This window comes from Balaenoptera physalus (assembly GCF_965194825.1).
Source record: "Balaenoptera physalus genome assembly, chromosome: 13".
Classification (NCBI taxonomy): domain Eukaryota; kingdom Metazoa; phylum Chordata; class Mammalia; order Artiodactyla; family Balaenopteridae; genus Balaenoptera; species Balaenoptera physalus.
Genome location: NC_138892.1, coordinates 26,350,382 through 26,370,474, shown reverse-complemented (window position 1 = coordinate 26,370,474; position 20,093 = coordinate 26,350,382). Strand labels below are relative to the sequence as shown.

The 20,093-nt window shown below is 44.0% G+C and overlaps 2 protein-coding genes across 2 annotated transcripts in view; one reads left to right on the top strand and one right to left on the bottom strand.

Moving 5' to 3' along the window:
- TMCC3 (transmembrane and coiled-coil domain family 3) overlaps nucleotides 1–20,093 on the bottom strand; it is a 310,722-nt gene that overhangs the window by 174,598 nt on the left and 116,031 nt on the right. The gene's annotated exons all lie outside the window — the stretch shown is intronic.
- On the top strand, nucleotides 839–19,587 carry LOC309641147 (N-acetyl-D-glucosamine kinase-like). Its single transcript, XM_082420890.1, is given in 2 exon segments — nucleotides 839–7,776; nucleotides 7,779–19,587. Coding segments are annotated over 2 exon segments (993 nt in total). The 5' UTR covers nucleotides 839–7,589; the 3' UTR covers nucleotides 8,585–19,587.

The following is a 20,093-nucleotide window of genomic DNA, read 5'->3' as shown; positions in this document are numbered from 1 at the left end:
TTTAGATTTGCTGTGCTGTGACTCTGTTTTTCTTTTTTTTGAATTTCTAGTTCCTAACCATTTTTTTTTTTAAACATCTTTATTGAAGTATAATTGCCTTACAATGGTGTGTTAGCTTCTGCTTTATAACAAAGTGAATCAGTTATACATATACATATGTTCCCATATCTCTTCCCTCTTGCATCTCCCTCCCTCCTGCCCTCCCCATCCCACCCCTCTAGGTGGTGTGACTCTGTTTTTAAATGTAGAAGATGCTGCCGATGCTGAGATTAATTTCCAATATGTAGAAGTTTAGGGAAGAGAAGGTTTTCAATAGATAAAACACAGGATGATGCCTCACATTTGTTAGGTACTAAAATCATTTGTTGAATTGAAATAGCTTAAAAAGGCTTAAAGACAGAATACCCAATGATGCTTCCCAAAGTATGAGACCAAGAAAAGCAAACTTACAGGCTCTCCATGGCATTAAAAAACATAGTCCTGGGCTTCCCTGGTGGCACAGTGGTTGAGAATCCGCCTGCCAATGCAGGGGACACGGGTTCGAGCCCTGGTCTGGGAAGATCCCACATGCTGCGGAGCAACTAAGCCCGTGAGACACAACTACTGAGCCTGCACGTCTGGAGCCTGTGCTCCGCAACAAGAGAGGCCACGATGGTGAGAGGCCCGCGCACCGCGATGAAGAGTGGCCCCCACTTGCCGCAACTAGAGAAAGCCCTCGCACAGAAACGAAGACCCAACACAGCCAAAAATAAATTAATTAATTAAAAAAAAAACAAAAAACAAAAAACAAAACAAAACAAAAAAACATAGTCCTGGGACTTCCCTGGTGGCGCAGTGGTTGACTCCGTGCTCCCAATGCAGGGGGCCCAGGTTCAATCCCTGGTCAGGGAACTAGATCCCACATGCATGCCACAACTAAGAAGCTCACCTGCCACAACTAAGGAGCCCATGTGCCTCAACTAAGGAGCCAGCAAGCTGCAACTAAGACCCAGCGCAACCAAATTAAAAAGAAAAAAACATAGTCCTTATTTACATAAATGTTTGAATCTCTTGGTTGGTTATGCAAACAAGTATCCCTCAGTTGTCCAAATATTTGTCATGGTTTCTTTCCTTAGAACAGAAATCAAAGAACCATAACAATCCAAGTTTCTCATACTTGGGGAGAGGGGCAATAACCCTTTAAAAAATAACATCCTACGATGCACCACATACCTTAATCAAATGAAAGTTGGGTTAGGCCTGCTGAATTAAGAGTGGGGGACTTGAAGCCCACGTACTGCACGCCCCCCCCCACTTCATACTAGTAACTCTTCTACCATGTCAGCTCAAATACATCTAAGTGACAGGGAGTTCACCATCTCACAAAACACACTCTTATTCTAATTTCGATTCCTGATGCCGAAACAGTTTCTTACTACTGGACAAAAGTCTGATTCCCTGGAATGTCTACTCTGTGGGCCAAAACACCCTTTCACAAGCTGACATTTCAAGTACCTTGAAACAGCTCTCATCCCGCTCAGCCATCCTGCCTTCTTCAGGCTCAACATCCTCAGGTCTTTAACTACTGCTCACTGGACACGGTCTCTGTTCTTTTCATCATCCTGCTCACCTGCTACTGTGTGTTCTGCTGCAGCTTTGAGAATATGCCCTTGACCCAGGGAAGTGTGCCAACTGCTCAGCGTCTTCGGAATTTATTTCTCAACTGACTTTTAACAACACATGCGTGTTCTACCTCCGTCAGGCAACTCTGTTTCTACCTTTTGATGTTCATGTCTCAGCAGCATGACAAATGCTCATCAAAACTCAGCTCTTGACCCTCTGCTCTTCTCTCTGGACTTGAAGTATCTTCTCCCCTCCATCCACTGTGTTCTTCCCAAACTGCTAATTCACGGCAAATGTTTGTGCCTGTGATCTGCTCCCGCAGACAGCGGTGCCTGGGCATAGGCTGCCTGTCTTGACGCTGCCACCCTTCCCAGCTCACTCCAAAGGCCTGGAAAAGACTGTCTGCTCTCATGTGAGTCCTCCTGAAAGGGAATCAACATTCCACACGTGCCCTGATCAGCTCAGAGTCCAGGGGGCCTGTGCTTTCCCTGCTCCATGCAGCGCTTTTCGGGATGGATGGTATTAGTCAATGTGCTTGTGGGTTTGACTTTTAGCAGCTTCCCTTCTCTGTCACATCGTCTCAAGATTAGACTTGACTGTCACTGTCCGCTGGCCACAGCCCCACCCAGTTGTCTCCAGCGGGGTGGCCACCTCCAGATTAAGTGAGGCTCTGAGTCAATGACAACCAGGATTGATGATACAGTAAGACAACGGCTGTCAAAGCTGGCTGCACATTAGAATCATCTGGAGAGCTTTAAAAACTCCAGAGATTCTGGTTCAATCGATCTGAGTATCTTTTAAAAATCAGTATTTTTTAAAAAGCTCCCATGATTCTAATGTACAGACAGGATTCAAAGTCACTGCAATAGGAAATCCCTCTTAATAGGTAAATATGTTCTGGAATTTGTCTGCAGCTCCCCTATCTGTAAATAGAGCCCAAGGTGCCTGACAGGACTTCTACAGAACAATTCAGGAACTGCACTAAGCATTTAATAAACCACATTCAATTCTCCCAACAATTCTGGGAAGCAGATTTTATTACCATTCCCATTGAACAGACGTAAAATCCAAGCCTCAGAAATGTCAAGTAACCTGTCCCAAGCACCCATAGGAAGAAAGGGGGGCAGGGGATAGAGAATATTTCTGCAGATTCCAAACATGTGTCCTTAACCCTGGTATACTTTCCCCAGTGCAGCCCCATCCCTTGGCCTTACTGAAATGTTTCACTTCTTCCTGGAGCCCTGAGAGTTGGGCTCCCCTTGGTTCTCCAAGGGAGCTAGAGTCTGATCCTGAACCTCCACCTAATTCCTACCAGCCCTTCTCGTCTATTGCTTCTGATACCATTTTCTTCATCTTAAAGGAACTCTGTCCATTATAGCTTGGATACTTCAAAATCCAGTCATAGGTCATTCCCTTGGATACAACTCCCTCGGCCATTGACCTCCCCTGTCCACCCCACCCCAATCCAACTTATCACTCTCTCCCAGACCCTGCCCATAGTCAGTCCTGGGTGACTCCCAGTTGTCTGCATGCTATGCCAATGACAGCATCAATTAAATTCCTCTGGGTTTTTTTTTTTTTTTTTTTTTTTTCCCACATGAACTGCCATGAAGCTGTTCTTCTTTCATCTTGCATGTTTATGATTATTCCTTTAAACCTAAATATAGGACTAATTGTTGCTGTTTAATTTAAAAAATATTTTTAGTTTTATTAGTTTGGGCCCATTATTCCAGCACTTCCATATAATTCTGAAACTAAATTACCATTTATCATAACGAAGTCTCCTTTTGATTTCTTTATATCATCTGTAAGTTTCTTGACCATGGGCTCTATGTTTTTTCCCAAGTTCCTAATAAAAATGGTTCTTTGCTATTACCCTTCCTTTTGTGTGGCCTAAAACCAACAGAATCAACATTCTCTAGCAAAAATCACTCACTGGGCTATCTCCAGCTAATTGTACAATCTTATTTTCAAAAATTCGACATGGGATTTTGTGAGTGCTTTGTTGAAATTAAGATTCAGTAACTATATATTATTCTCTGAGTCAAGTTACCATAATGAATGTTCTTAGTAAACCCTTATTGGAGCCTAGAGATCTCTATTTTTTTCTAATTACTGTCATCTATCTGAGAATCTATTCTAAACTTGTCAGGGATTAAGAGAAATGTCAAAGACCATTTGTGAAAAATGGAACAGGATTCTCCCATTTTTTGGCAATGCTCCTGTTCTCCACAACTTCTCAAAATTTACTAATAGTTGCCCTAAGGTCAGCTCCCTTACATCTGGGATGTAATCGAGCTGGGCTTTCTTACCATCTCTCCACCTATCCAGGGTTTCAGTGTCCTTTTAACTCATTTATCTTTTATTTAATTGAAAATTTTATTGAGATAATTGTAGATTCACATTCAGTTGTAAGAAATGATACAGAGAGATCCCTGTACACTTTGCCCAGTTTCCCCCAATGGTTTTTCCAAAATTGTAGTATAATATCACAACCAGGATACTGACATTGATAAATCACCCTATCTTCCTCAGTTTTACTTGTACTCATTTGTGTGTGTGTGTGTGTGTGTGTGTGTGTGTGTGTGAACTTCTGTACAACATCATTACCTGTGTAGAATCATGTATCCAAGATACAGAATGAACAGTTCTAACACCACAAGGGTCCCTCGTGTTGCCTATCCATTAATCTTTTAAACATGCTTGCTCTGCTCTTTTTGGTTTTTAGATCAATTGCCATAAAGGAAATAAGGGATGCAAAATAAGAGTTGAGAAGTGCCTTCACTGGGCTATTTGTTAACGTTACTGCTTCTTCCTCCTTTTGAGCATGGTTTCTTAAAACTGCATAAACGTGCTTTTTCAATACTACTACTCTGCCTTCCTAGATTAAAAAAAAATGCTTTTAAGTCCTTAGGTGTTCTTTATCTGATGTTCATTTTTATAATTTCTTTGGAATGAAGCATGATAAATGGATGGAGAGGCTTTTTTCCCCCCTACTTTGTAGTGGAAGGGAAGATGGCTTCCAATTATAAGCATTTATAAGACAGCTTTGAGTAGTAAACTGTAATCAGTAACTGTAGATAATCTTAACATATTACAGTATCATTTTCCCCAGTAATCTCTTTGAGGAATAGGACCACATCCTACACTTCTTTTGTGTTTACAGTGGCTGCTGTCCTTGACTCTCCAACACCCATACATCCCAGATGATTAGTCAAAGCCAAGGTTTGGCCGTTTTCCTGTAAAGGGCAGACAGTAAATATTTTAGCCTTTGCCAGAAGATCTCTGTTGCAACTATTCAATTCTTCTGCTGTACTGTGAAACAACAACAAGCATTTTGTAAATGACTGGGCATGGCTTATGCCAATTACATTTCAGTTATAAAAAAAACAGGTGGGGAGCAGCAGTTTGCCAACCCCTGGCCTGAGCCAATTATGGTAACTCCATTTCCTCAGCCAGTGATGCTTACAAATGGACATGGGACCCAATCCTGGTGCATGCGATGTGAGGAAAGTTTGCTGAGGGGCTTCTAGGAAAGACTGTTTCACAGTTAAGACACTCAAGGAAGAGACAACCCTCCTATTTCCTTTGGATATTAGCAGATCTGGATGTGATGCCTGGAATCACTGCAGCCATCTTGCTCCTGACCTAAAGATGAAGCCATCAAAAATAGGAGTGCAGAGCCATGATAATCACAGAGGAGAGCAGAAACTTGACATACTGTGCCCGGAGGCTGCCCTACTTCTTCTTATGTAAGACAACAAATTTCCTTACTGCTTAAGTCAATGAGTTGGCCAAAAAGCATCCTAATTACTATACCCCCTTCAGTGCTTAGCAAAGTATTTCACAGAGGAAAGACGTTCAGTGAACATTTTGTTGATCTGGCTCACAAACTGAACCATAAGCTTATGCAAATCAGAATTCTTTCCATTGTAAATAACAACCTAGCTCCTTTTAAAATACAAGTTCACTTTTCTCTGAAAAATAAATAACAGTAACACCAAGAGGAAATAATAGTAAACCTCATATTATTTAAGATGAATAGAAAACCAAAATATTTGACAGTTTTTCATTTTTCTCAAAATAAATGTGTTTCAAGATTATCCATTCCGTGCAGTTTTCCTCCTGTTACTTTAAGCCTTTCTCTCCCTGGCTGGCCCTTGGAAGGCAAGCTGCATGCAAATGTCTGTACACTCATCAGTCTTATTAGGCATGGTTCCAACTGGCCACCCCACATGAACACAATTAAAAGTTAAACATCAATTAAAATTCAAGAAATCCATTTAGCTCTCTGAAAAAACACTAAATAACCGTCCACATTTGGGGCCCAAATTAATCTAAATTGTTTTCCATCGCTCTTTAGTTATCAAACATACTGGGCCTCATTTTAGACTCTGTTAATTGCTCATTCAGCTTTCACGGAGTAGGTGATGAAAAATGAGCCCAGGATAAAAAATAAAGACGTGGAATGAAATGCCACACTGGGTCAAGTTCAGTCAGTCAGGTAGTCTGTTAGTGACGGCGGCACTGGAGAAATTCTGTGAGAGGGCAAGCCCTATCCAGGGGTGAGGGGACACGCAGACGATTTCTCCTCTGAGACTTCCGCTGATTTATTCATCTGCTTATTCGACATAGACTTGGATGTCTAATTGGCATCTCAAGTTTTGACATGTCCAAAACAGAATGCATAATTTCCCCCAAGTCTATTTTTGGTCCTGTCTTCCCCATTTCAATAAATGGCACCCAACTGCATAAGCCCAAATTCAGCATCACTCTTGATTTCCTTTTTTCTGTACCTCTACAACCATGCCATCCGCGATTCTCGCTGACTCTGTAGCCAAAATCTGTTCGGTCCTCTCTATCCCATGCCACCACCTTAATCTGGGCCTCTGTCACGTCTCTTTTGAGATTACTGCCACTGCCTCCTAAATGGTCTCCCTGATGCCCTTTCTGCCTCCCCAAAACCCATCCTTTTAAAAACAAAATATAATCCCATCACTCCCCTGCTTAAAACCCTTCAACAGCTTCCAACTGCGTTTTATTTATTTATTTAAAGATTTTTTGATGTGGACCATTTTTAAAGTCTTTAGCGAATTTGTTGCAATATTGCTTCTTTTTTTATGTTGTGGTTTTATTGGTCCTGAGGCATAGTGGGATCTTAGCTCCCCGACCAGGGATCGAACCCACAACCCCTGCGCTGGAAGGCAAAGTCTTAACCACTGGACCACCAGGGAAGTCCCCCAACCACATTTTAGAATTAGAAACCTATACGAGTTTCCTATTGCAGCTGTAACAAACTACCATAATTTGGTGACTTACAACTGTATGCTCTTACAGTTCTGGAAATCAGAGTGTAAAATCAGTGTCAACAGGGCTGTGTTCCTTCTGGAGGCGTCAGAGGAGAGTCTGTTTCCTCGCCTTTTTTAGCTTCTAGAGCTTCCTATATTCCTCGGCTTGTGGCGCCTCCCTCACCTTCTCTGATCCTCCTGCCTCCCTCTTATAAGGACCTTTGTGATGACATTGGGCCCACCTAGGTCACCCAGGATGATCGCCCCATCACAAGATCTTTAACTTAATCACATCTACAAAGTTTCTTTTACCACGTAAGGTGACATATTTACAGGTTCGGGGACTAGGACATGGATAATTTAGGAGGGCCCTTATTCAGCCTATCATAAAAACAAAAATCAAAACACAACACAAAAAACGGAATACCTCCCATTTCACATTTATTATCTCATTTAATCTTCACAGGAATCTGGTGTGTGTGTGCATGTGTATATGTGTGGGTATGATTTACACTATTTCACTGTATTAAAAAATCACAGCCAATGCTTCTGATCTTGTTGAAATATATTCACGCAGCTTGGATGTATTTCATATTTTAAATACGATCCCAGATTTTTAAATTAGGTTACTAAAATAAGTACCAATTAAAATGTGGGTAAAAAGCAAACAGCGGGATCTGCGGCGGCGATAGCAGCAGCATGGCCGTGCTCTATGTGGGTGTAGAGGGGGGAGGCACACGATCCAAGGTCCTTTTACTCTCAGAGGATGTGCAGATCCTGGCAGAAGTGGAAGGACTCAGCACAAACCACTGGCTGATCGGGACAGACAAGTGTGTGGAGAGGATCAACGAGACGGTGAACAGGGCCAAACGGAAGGCAGGGGTGGATCTCTGGTCCCTCTACGGAGCCTGGGCCTATCCCTCCTGAGCGGTGGGGATCAGGAGGACCCCGTGAGGATCCTGATGGAGGAGCTGAGGGACCGATTTCCCTACCTGGGTGAAAGCTACTTCATCACCACCGACGCCGCCGGCTCCGTCGCCACTGTTGCGCCGGATGGTGGCATCGTGCTCATCTCTGGGACAAGCTCCAACTGCAGGCTCATCAATCCCGATGGGTCTGAGAGCGGCCGCGGTGGCTGGGGCCACGTGATGGGAGATGAGGGCTCAGCCTACTGGATTGCACACCAAGCAGTGAAAATAGTGTTTGACTCCATCGACAACCTAGAGGCGGCTCCTCATGACACCGGCTATGTCCAACAGGCCATGTTCAACTATTTCCAGGTGCCAGATCGGCTAGGAATCCTCACCCACCTGTACAGGGACTTTGATAAATGCAGGTTTGCTGGGTTTTGCGGGGAAGCTGCAGAAGGTGCGGAGCAGGGAGATCCCCTTTCCTGTTATATCTTCAGGAAGGCTGGGGAGATGCTGGGGACACACGTCGGGGCAGTGCTGCCTGAGACTGACCCGGTCTTGTTCCAACGGGAGATTGGCCTCCCCATTCCGTGTGTGGGCTCTGTGTGGAAGAGCTGGGAGCTGCTGACGGAAGGTTTCCTTTTGGCGCTGACCCAGGAGAGAGAGATCCAGGCTCAGAACTCCTTCTCCAGCTTCACCCTGTTGAAGCTGCGGCACTCCTCCGCCCTGGGCGGGGTCAGCCTAGGGGCCAGCCACGTGGGGCACCTCCTCCCCATGGACTAAAGCCCAGTGGACATTGGGTGTTGGAGCTTTTTCTCCTTTTCCTTGTTTTTTTTGAAAAAGAAACACCTATAGAAGAAAATAAACGCACTCTACCTACTCCCCCCCACCAAAACAAAAATAAATAAATAAATAAAATGTAGGTCTCTTGCCATGTAACAGGGCTGGTTTCATCTCCATTTTACAGCTGTGTAAACTGAGGCTCACAGAGACACAGTTGTAGAGAACAAATATACGGATACCAAGGGGGAAGGGGGAGGGTGGGAGGAACTGGGAGATTGGGATTGACATATACACACTACTATGTATGAAATAGATAACTAATGAGAACCTACTGTATAGCACAGGGAACTCTACTCAATGCTCTGTGGTGACCTGAATGGGAAGGAAATCCAAAAAACAAGGGGATATATGTATACGTATAGTTGATTCACTTTGCTGTAAAGTAGAAACTAACACAATATTGTAAAGCAACTATACTCCAATAAAAATTTTAAAAAAAAGAAACCGAGGCTCAGAAGACTTACGTAAAGTAACAGAATCTCAATCAGAAACTGGGACTTTCTGAGTGTTTCCCTTTATCCCACATTCCTTCCTCATTCTACTTTGGGAAACAACATAAATTCCTGAGAAGTTAAATAAAAATACAAGATTTAATGTTTAAAAAAAAAACCAGAATACCTCCTTGCCATGGTTTACCAGCCCAATGTAACCCAGCCTTGACCACCTCTCTCAGCCTTGTCTCTCACTTACATTCTCCTACTCAGGCCTCCTGTCTGCTCCTTCAATGTGCCAGGCTTTCTCTCACCCTAGAGTCTTCACTCTTGCTGTTGCCTCCACCTGGGGCATTCTTTCCCCCAGAAGTTCACACAGCTGGTTCATTCTTGAGAGCTCAGTTGTGATTTTCTCACTTATCACCATCTGAGATCACCTCCTTGACTTATATTCTCCCTGTCAATCAGTCAACTCCAAGGGGAGATCCTGTTTTGCTCACTGTACCACCCGGAACAGTGACTGACACATGTAGCAACTTAATATTTGTTGAAGGAATGAACTCTATGACTTCAAAATGTCGGTGATTTCCCCATAACACGACTTCATAACCCATTCTGGTTTTATAATCCATAGGTTTATAGAAATGTTTAAACCCATCCACATTTTCATCCTAGATCAGCTGGCGGGATAAGACTAAATGAGATGAAATGTAATAAAAACAACTGTGAAGCCTACAAAATATTGGGGGGTGGGGGAAATGGGAGGTGCAGTGAGGGGATAGGGCTGAAAAAAATACGAGTAACAAAATATTTAAAGTAGACTTGGAGGGAGTAATTATAAATGACTCAACTCAATATGACTTGTCGGAGGGATGCAGCTACCGAAAACATGACCTTCTGTGCAATGGAGGTTTTCAAGCAAAAAGGGGAAAACTACTTCTTGGACATACTTTATTAACAAAAATAGCTAGCGTTTCTCAAAATGAACATTTGACAAATTGTTCTGTAAAGGATAATAAAGTTTTATCTGTTACACATGTGGCATGATTTTTCCCCATTATCATTTATCTTTTACTCTATATGATGTTTTTCTATACGGCTTTTAAATCATGTATTCAAATCTCTCAGTATTTTCCCTTAAAGTTTAGTAATTTAGAAGTACTGACTCTGAAATCATACTTGTTTGGTTTGAATTCTGGCACCACCACTTGTTCGAGCTTGGGAAAATTACTTAAACTCTCTGTGCCTCAATTTTATCATCTAGAAAATGGGAAGAATAAATAGTAAATACAAAAAAAAATGGCTAGCATTTACCAAGGGTATAATATGAACTAGGCACTGTAGTGAAAGCTTTACATGAAATATCTCATTTAATCTTCAAAATACTGTTATGGAAGAGGCACTGTTAACACTTCTCATTTCATAGACGAGAGAAATATAGTTCAAAGGAGTCAGGTAACTTGCCCAAATTTACAGCATTAGTATGTGTTAGAGTCAGGATTCATGAGTCCAAAGCCTGGTTTTTAAACTTAATTCACTACTGCACCAGCTTTTACTGATTATCCTGGACACAGCGAAGGATTGGTAAGAAAGCACTACCTGCTCTTAAGAAGCTGTGGGATTCAGCGATCTCAGCAGCTGGGCCTGTGCAGCCTGCTGAAGCTTATGACCCATAAACCGGAAGATGAAGCCCTTAATTTGTAACTGTAGAATATCCACGTGTTCATTAGCTCCCCAAACACCACTAATGACTAATTACTAATACACTAATTACACCAGTAAGTCAGGCTTCACATTTCAAAAATCATCTGACTCTTCCTTCTCCTTCATCTTCATCTCTAATGAGTCATCAAGTCCAGCTATCAATTCTTCTAATTTTTCTTTTTATAATTATTGTATTGCAAAAGAAAAACACCTACTCATGGTAAGACAGTCGAATGCTATAAAAAGATAGATAATAAAAAGTAAGTCTCCCTCCCATTCTAGACCCCAAGTGCCCTTTTCTGGAGACAACTGTTACTGATAAAACCCACACAAATGGGAAAGGGAATGACAGGATCAGATGCGGGTCACTCTGGATATAGTGCAGGGAGGATTAGGGCGGGTGAGGCTAAACACCAAGAGATGAGCATGGAGGCTACTGCAATGGTTCTGGTGGCTAATGATGAGATCATGAAATAGGACCATGGCAACCTGAAGAATCTGTGAGATACATGGGGGATGGGTCATTTAGAGATAGCAGTGCTTGGATTTGGGGATGAAAGAGAGTGAAGAGTCTGGGATGACTCCTGCATGCCTGGCTTGATATTGGTGTTGTTTCCCTGAGATCAGAATATGAAGAACCAGTTCACAAGGTCAGCCAAGGATGCATGCATGGCATCTGGGAGATAGAGGAGACAGACAGAAATGAGGGTCTAGAGCTCAAGAGAGAAGTCAGGCTGCAGCCAAAGGGGGCTGTTGGTGCCAGGCACAGGATGAGAGCGCTGAGGGAGCCGCCTGAGCTGGGTGAGAGCGTCACTATCTTGAGGGACAGGCAGAGGAAGCACCACCTCCGGTGCCGTGACCGTCGCATGGACAACACAGGGCTCTCCAGAAACCTATTTTTACCTGGAGACATATTTTGGCACTTGGTTATATTCAGTTCTGTTGTGTGCCTCTATCATTTCATATATGTATGTCCTGCTGCCCTGTAACATTTGCCATCCGTTCAAAGGTAGAGACTTGGCAGGTTTCATGCATAAGGGATGCAGCTTTTCTTTTGGTCATTTTAGTCACATTTTCTTAAATTAGGACATGTAGCCACTTGCAGTCAGACTGCATCTGAACAATATAACAATGGGGGGGGGCTTGAAATGTGCATGCTCTGCTCACTTTGCTGCCTTGTGTTTCTGCCGCAGCCAAGAGAAGAACTACCCCAGTCCAACCTAGGCTCAGAATAAGCACATGAATGGAGCAGAATCGCCCCGGCTGACCCCCAGACACTCGAGGGAGCAATGAATGCTTATTGTCTATTACCTGGCACTGAGACTTTGTGGTTGTTATGCAACAGTTGTTCCTTTTCTTTGTATACGATGAAATGTTTAGATCTTAAATACATCTTCAATTGGTTTTGACAAAGGTATTCAGCTGTGTAACTCACACCCCTGGCAAGACACAGAACACTGCCATAACCCCAGAAAGCGACCTGTTGGTCCTTCTGAGTCAATCCCCACCTCACGCCCAAAAGCAAACACTGATTTACTATATCATCATAGCTTAGTTTTAAGACTTCTATCATTGCAACCTAGTTTTGTGGTAAGTTGATAAGGACCAGGGATCAGCCAAATCCAGCCCATGGCCCATTTTTGTATGACCCATGAGCTAAGAATGGTTTTTACCTTTTTAAACAGTTTAAAAAAATATCAAAAGAGGAATAATACTTTGTGACATGTGAAAATTTTATGCACTTCAAATTTCAGTGCCTATGATTAAGTTTTACTGGCACGCAGCCAGCTCCGTTTACTTACGTATCTATGGTTGCTTCTGCACTACAGCTGCAGAGTTGAGTAGCTGAGACTTGGGAACATATGCCCCCAAAGCCTGAAGTATTTACTACCGGGCCCATCACAGAAAAAGTCTGCCCATCCCTAGGGAACTTGCCTCTCTCTCCATCACACATGTGGATCCAAGTGCTGAAGCCAGAGTTGAAAACCAGGTGTTCTGAGTGCTGTTTTAATTGCGTTCATTCAAATCACACATACGAATCATACATGTTCATGAAAAGTCTAAATACTGTCAAAATACACAGTGTGGAAAGTGAGAGCCTCTCATAAGCCCAGCTCTCAGGGAGAACACTCTAAGATTTCAAAGAAAACTAAAGCTACGTTACAACTAATGTGTAATCGTCATTGTCCTGTATCATTTTCATGTGAGGGTTGGCATCACTAAGATCTGTTGTTACTGAAACAGAAGCAACAAAGCTGTAAATAGGAACAGGCCAAAATCAGATGGAAGAGGTAGGGTGAGTGCCAACATCTCACCTGTGAACTACAAGGGGAGACAGGAAAGAGTCAGATCCCCAGAGTCACACTGCATTAAATGCCCAATTCCAGCCAGGCTAGACTCACAAGTCCATGGGCACATCAGGCATCCACGGAAAAAAGCAGCGGTCCCAAAGCGGGACCTGAGCCACCACACACTGTGCTGGCTGGAGTTTGCCAGATTACAGTTGTGCATGGCTGCCTTAGAAACAGCGTGGATCTTATCCTAGAATGCAAAGTATGCTCCTTCTTAGCTAATAAAGTGCAATACTATTCTTCTGCTGGGAACATTGGTAGCACTTACATTATGCTTTCAGGAATTACACCATCTGGAGATACCCTTGAAATATATGGCTTTGGTCAATAACTCCAACTCTAGAAGCCCATCTCTTCAAGTTTTGCCCAACTACCTCAGCCTTCTTTAATGGAAATACTTCCCTTTTTCACTGAATGATTTCTTCTCTAATTAAGAACCATTTCGCTATTCTAGAAGGGATGGGGGATTGGGGGGAATGATAGATCTGAATATCTGCAGGGCTTTTGTTATGCTGAGTGGCAAACACAAGTAGGGATCAGAGTACAATTTTAGGGACAACAGTAGAAAAGCTGACGCCATCTTCTCATGCCATCCCTTTAAGTATATGCTGCACCACTATTAAAAATGATTACTTCAAAGGGTATCAATTTATTAGCCAGCTGTGGAGGTCCACATGTTCCTGTTTGTTTTCTGGGTGGGGGGTGGTTGATGAGTATCTCAGGAAACCTATGGATTCATTCCCCAGAAAAACACACATGTGCACCCCCCCCACACACACACACACAAATTCATGGGGCTTTCAGGCTCTGAGTGCCTGGCTAGGGATCCCAAGTTTAAAAAACTCAACTATAGGAGGTGAGTGTACCTTGAGGGGCTGTAGTAGAGACAGTCTAAAATGACAACGTTCTCACAGTCTGACTACCTGTGGAGTTTGCCCCAGATGCACTGGACTTCAGACCATGGTTTTTTGGGGATAAAATGACTAAGCAGGCTCCTAATTTGTAGCTTAGCTGGCCTTTGGGGGAAAAAATGCAAGTATTTGATTTGAGAGTGAATAAGTTGGTATTTTAATATTGTGTGTGCCTGCATGTGTAGGTGCATGTAGATGTGTGTGTTGTGTGTGTGTATGTGTGTGTGTGCGTTTACATCAGCCCGCCCCTGAGGACGGATCACCCATTCGCTCAGGTACCGTCCTCCCAGGTTGAGCAGCTGAGGTGAATTCAACCAGGTAAGAGCCAGCTGGTGGGGCCCCAGGCGGCTTGCCCCTGGGGAGCTCTGTTAACCACTTCCCACCTACAACTGCCCCATCCGCATGGCCACCATCAAGTTGAGGACACCAGCCCACGTTGAGGCCTTTCCAGCAGCTGTGAACAGTTCCAGTGCCTTCTAATCACAGAGGACTGATCTGCTGCTTACCGCGAAGCCTCCTTAAACTACATCCCACTGTGTGGCCTAAAGGGGATTACCAGCTGTCGTGGAGCTTTTATCTTTCCACCTACCCAGCAGCAGACAGGAGAGCTCAAAATGTGACAGAAATAAGAACTAAGAGTAAAGAAATTCCCAGAGGGGTGAGTCTGTCTCTCTCTGAGGCACTGAAAGCATCCTACACAAAAGTAAAACATGAATCTTGGGTTTCCTGAATTCTCCTCTGTCTTTTCTTGGCTGAAAGCATGAGACTGATAAGTCAGTGTCTGCCAACTGCTAGCTCTGGCCAGCAAAGAAAATCAGATGGGGAAAGGCAGGCGCCTGAGCATGGGCCTGCTAGCAGGCAAACACGCACACGCCAGGCATGGGGAGAAAGGAAAGAAAAGGCCACCACCACCCTTCCTGACTTTTCAGAGACAGGCCTACAATTGTTTCGGAGGGTAGTCCAGACAACACAGGAACTCCTGAGAGTTCAGCTAAGGAAAGAGCTCATGTACACTCCACGGGATCATCAGAGCCGGCTCTATTTCTATGTTCATGTCCACACAGAGACCGGCCAAGGGTCCTGCTGTCCTATGGCGGCAAAGGCCAGGCTGCCACCAGCACTCTGGGTTATCTTCCTGGGTCTGACATCTATTCCAGGAACCCTTGGGACCAAGAGACTGATAGCAGAGGAAGAAAAAAAGAACGTTTTATAGTGCAAAGCCCCAAATCACCCCCAAATAACTTTTAAAAATGTGCATTGTTTAAAATCTTCCAGTGGATTCCCACTTCCCTAAGGATAAATTCTCAGTTCCCTATGTTGGCCTTTACGTAGGGAGGATCATGTACTTTAACGGTCCAAATAGGAGCACTTTTGAGAGTGAAAGACACTGCTATTCATAATAATGCTGGGACAACAGCCGTAAACCAGGACCGTCTCCTCTGAGAGACCAGACTCTGGGCATACTGTGATTTATCCCTGGGACCCACCCTCTTCCCTCTCACCATCTGTCTGCAGGCTTTCTCCTCCAGTTTCCTGGAAGGAGCCGGTTTTCCCTCACCTCCTCACCCTTGACATGCACTTTCCTCTCCCCATTCCACATATTTGCAGCTTCCTCACCTGCCCCACTCCTACTCATCCTTCTTCAGCCTCAGTCTGGACATCACACGGGCAGGGAGGCCTCCTCTGACCCCTGAGACAAGGTTGGCTCCCTCTTACGGGCTCCCAGGGCACCCAGAACACCCCTGTGATAGCGGATCACATCTGCGATCTTTATTTAGTGTCTACGGCTGCCTTCTGGAACTAACATATTGTTTGGCCTCCGGGTTGGGGCAGCTCGGATCCTTGCACCAGGCCCGACACAAGGAGGTGCTGGATCATTCCAGTCTCACCTAGGGCACCCCTTTGAGATGCTTCCCTTAGCTCCCGCACCATCCCCAAGCCATGGAAGTTAAGGGCCATCCCGAGTGCTCCCGGGACCCCAGGCTGCCTCTGACACACGCCGCTGACATGACCCGCTCAGCACTCTGAGCCCCTTCGAGGCAGAGACTGTGGTCCATTCATCCAGGCGCAGTGTGGTTGATGAGGAGGAGGCTGGGAAACAACGAGAGGGCCACGATCCCTTGTCTGAAACCTTGGGTCCAGATACGTTTCAGAATTCAGAATTTTTCATTTGAAAATGATAATATGATGCAATAGTGCCAGTGGAGCTGGGGCAGCATCCTGTAATCTGCCACACTGATATTTCTGCAGCAAAATGTGTGAATATTCACACTAAGTGGCTAAATACAGCCTCAAGATATCCTCACATCCTTTCGGGTCAGGCTTTGAAAGTCATTGAGTTCAGAGCAGGTCAGAATTTTCTGCCAAAATTATGAAGAAATTTTGGTTGTCAAGAGCTTTTGGGTTTTTTTAATTGTGGAAAAGAGACTATGGACTCATGACAGCTTACATTTCATGAATACTCATCTTCCAGGCACTGTTCCAAGTTTATATACAATTATATATAATGTAATATATTCTCTATATATTACATTAATATATGTTATAAATAGTATATATAGGCTGTATCTATAAAATCTCATTTAATGCTCAAAACCATCCTATAACGTGTCATCACTTTATTTTTCAGATAAGGAAACTGAGGCACAGAGAGGACAAGGAACACGCAGAAGGTAAGCAGCAGATCACAAAACCAACACACGCTCCACAGCTGGTGCCCAGCGATCACTGAGTAAATGAATCAATGAAACTCGAGTGTGCATGTGTTACACATAGCAAGGTGAAGCAGTTAAGCAGCAAAACTGCTGACGTGGCCTTGTCAGTTCCTTGGGGTTATCTGCCTCAAACCTCTTTTCTAGGCATTGCTTCTACCTCAACTTAAATGTTTACTGAAAGTGCGTTACAAGTAGCCCAGGCCCCTGGACACAGATCCTGCCTGGTGCAGGGGAAGGCTCCTGGCTCAAATTAGGGCAATCGTGACAATTCCCTGAGACTTGGGAACTGGCATCACAAAGTCCTTCTCTTCTGGGTGCCTGCACAATAAAACGCAAATGTGTTTCAGAGGAAAACAGGAAAAACCATAGAGAGCCTAAATATCCAAATCCAGCCTGACATATTTTAGTGTGTAGCCCACGATTTCTTTTTAAGTAAAACATTGGCTGGCGCACAGGAACTAGCAGGCCAGTGGGGGCTGCCTCTGCTGATACTTAACTAATGACTGTCGAGTCATTTGGCAATTAAATCATTCAACCAAGGCTTACTGTGCACCTACTGTGGGCCAGGTACTCTGCTAAGCAGATGATAAACAAGACAGGTGCGGTGCACGCCCTCCCAGGTCACACGACTACAGTGCAAAGTCAAATAGCAACAGTGTGAGTGTCATGATCCAGAGACTATATGGGGAGCAGACAGAATACACAACAGTAGATTTAAACCAATTTGTAATTGGATATGAAGTGGAACAAAAATTAATTATACTATTTATGAGCTGTTCAAGTTTAATTCCAACAAATTTAGATTATAAAACTAAACGATTGTGAAGAATTACTGACGCAAGCAGTAGAGATATGTGCACCGAGTCATTCTAATGCTCCCGCGTCAAGCACGGACCATCCAGACTGACTGTTCTCATTAACAGAAGATTAACAGGATTTGCATATATACTGTGAATGTTTGATTAAATAGCTCAATAGTGGAAAAACTAATACAATTTGGGAGTATGGTTTCCAGAAAACACTTAGTCCAGCCAATATCTTTTGTCCATTTAGAGTCAGGGTTATCTCCAGTGTAAAACTGAATTCTGCAGAAAGCACTTTGCAAAAGTATTAGAACACTTCTGAATTTCAAGAGAAAAAAGAACAACACTATAGCGTTCATGGCAAGAGTAAATATGATTGAGTAGCTGGGGCAACGGAAACACATTTGATGTAACATATGACAGACCCTGTTAGCTGTGAATGCACTTACTCTTACTCCTTTCTTTCTTGTAAACATAACCCCAATTTTGTTCAGTACTCTACCATGCCGTGCTAAATAGACTCTTTCCCGGCCACCCTTGAAGTCACAGATGTCCATAGATCATGGTTCTGGTGAATAAAACCTAAGTAAAAGTCTGTTTCTGGTTCCTAATAAAAGGAGACAGTTGGCAAGAGGAACCCTTTTCTTACCCTTCTTCTCACCTAGATGTAGACATGATGCCGGAGCTGTAGCCACCACGCTGTCACCATGAGGATGAAAGCCAACATGCCAAGTGGCTCTGATGAGGAGTTGAACCAGCCTACCTCTAGACTTCATATTATGTGAGGAAAAAACACACTCTTATTTGTTTTAACCACTGTTCTTCGATATTTCTGTTCTTTGCAACCAAACATTACTAATAGAATAGAACAAGACAGAAGGTTGTACTTAAAAGTTTGAACCTTGGGCAACTGTAGCTACCAAGACCCAGAATTCTCTGTAATTAGGGACCCAGTGCAGATAGCAGGAAATAACCAGTCTGGTGTGGAGCAGCATAAAATACTGATCATCTTGGGACACCAAGTCAGGATGGTGGCAGAGGCTGTTGGTTGTTACTCAGTGTATGTCCCTGTCTTCTTTCTCACCAACGTGCCCTTTCCCAGCCCCAGGGCAAGTCCCATTTCAGTCACCTGGTTAAAGCTTAATAGGACCGGAAAGTTATTGATAGTTCAGGGGCTGTGCTCTGCCAACTGTGTAGACAGTTAAGCTTCTTCCAGCCTCCACCTTAGATACAAGAGATTTCGATATGGGGTGCAGACTTAACCTGGTTTACTTCAGGGCATGTCCAATTGCACTGTCAGGACCTCCAGGCCTTTTTCTTTTTCTTTCTTTTTTTTTTTGGTAGAAGTAGGTTTCTAGGTGTCTGGTATATTTGATACAAGGTTATTACTATTTTTGGACTCAATGGTAGCTTTTTAAGTAGACACCACAGAGGTAGATACATTTCCCCTGAACCTAATGACCTCACCTTTCCCCCCTTTTGAATTTGAGAAGCAGTCTACGCTTTTTTACTCACTCTTGTGTTAACGCTTTGTCTGTAAATAATAAAACCTTATTTATTTATTTTTTCTTAAAAAGAAGGCATGGAGGGGCGTCTTGGAGAACAAGGCATACTCAGAAATTCTAAGGCTGGAGAGAACCAAGAGCTGAGGTTTCTTAGATGGGCAGGTAGGTGTGGGAGGGTTCTGTGTCTCACACACTGAGGTCTGACTTTTATTCCAATGGCATTGAGGAGCCACTGAAGGAGTTTAATCAAGGAACTGAAATAACCAGATTTTTTTATTTAGAAAGATCACATGGCTTGCACTACAGGGAAGCAAATTGCAAGGTGGCACAAGAGGCCAGTTACAAATTAGTAAGAAATGATGCAGGCCTGAATTACGGCCATGGCAATGGACAAACTCGAGAGGCATTAAGGGCAAGCGTTTCATGCCCGATTAGATTTATTTGGTGCAGGACAGGAAAGCAGTAAGGCGGCTGGCAGATTTAACAGGGGGCAGCTGTTGATATCATTCACAGAGAGAGAGAATGCGGGGGGGGGGGGGTCAGGTGAATGGGGGTGCCTCAGGGGTGACAGGCAGACGGCACAGTGGGACATCTCTTGGCGATATACTGCTAGGCAGCAGAATACATGGGTCAGGCACTCAGATCTGAACAGTAACTAAATTTCAATGCAAACGGATAGCAATTGAAGTCATGGGACTTACTGAGCTTATCTAAAGAAAATGAGTAAAATGGGAAGATGCATCAGTGAAATCACAAAGAACACTAATAGCAGGGATGGATGAAAGCAGCAGCAACCACAAAGAAGGGAACGGCCAGCGGGGCTGAGACAGAATCATGGAGGAGGTGGGGTGGGGAGCAGGATGGGAAGCCCGGGGAGGAAGCTGGAAGGACTGAGTGGTCTGCAGGGTCCACCACTAGAGAGAGTGGAGCTCCCGCTGACGGCTCAGGGCTGCTCTTCCCCAGCATACATGGGCTTTGACCCACCCCAAGGGTGCGTGTGACCCTGCTCCCCCGCCACGGCTAACCGGTC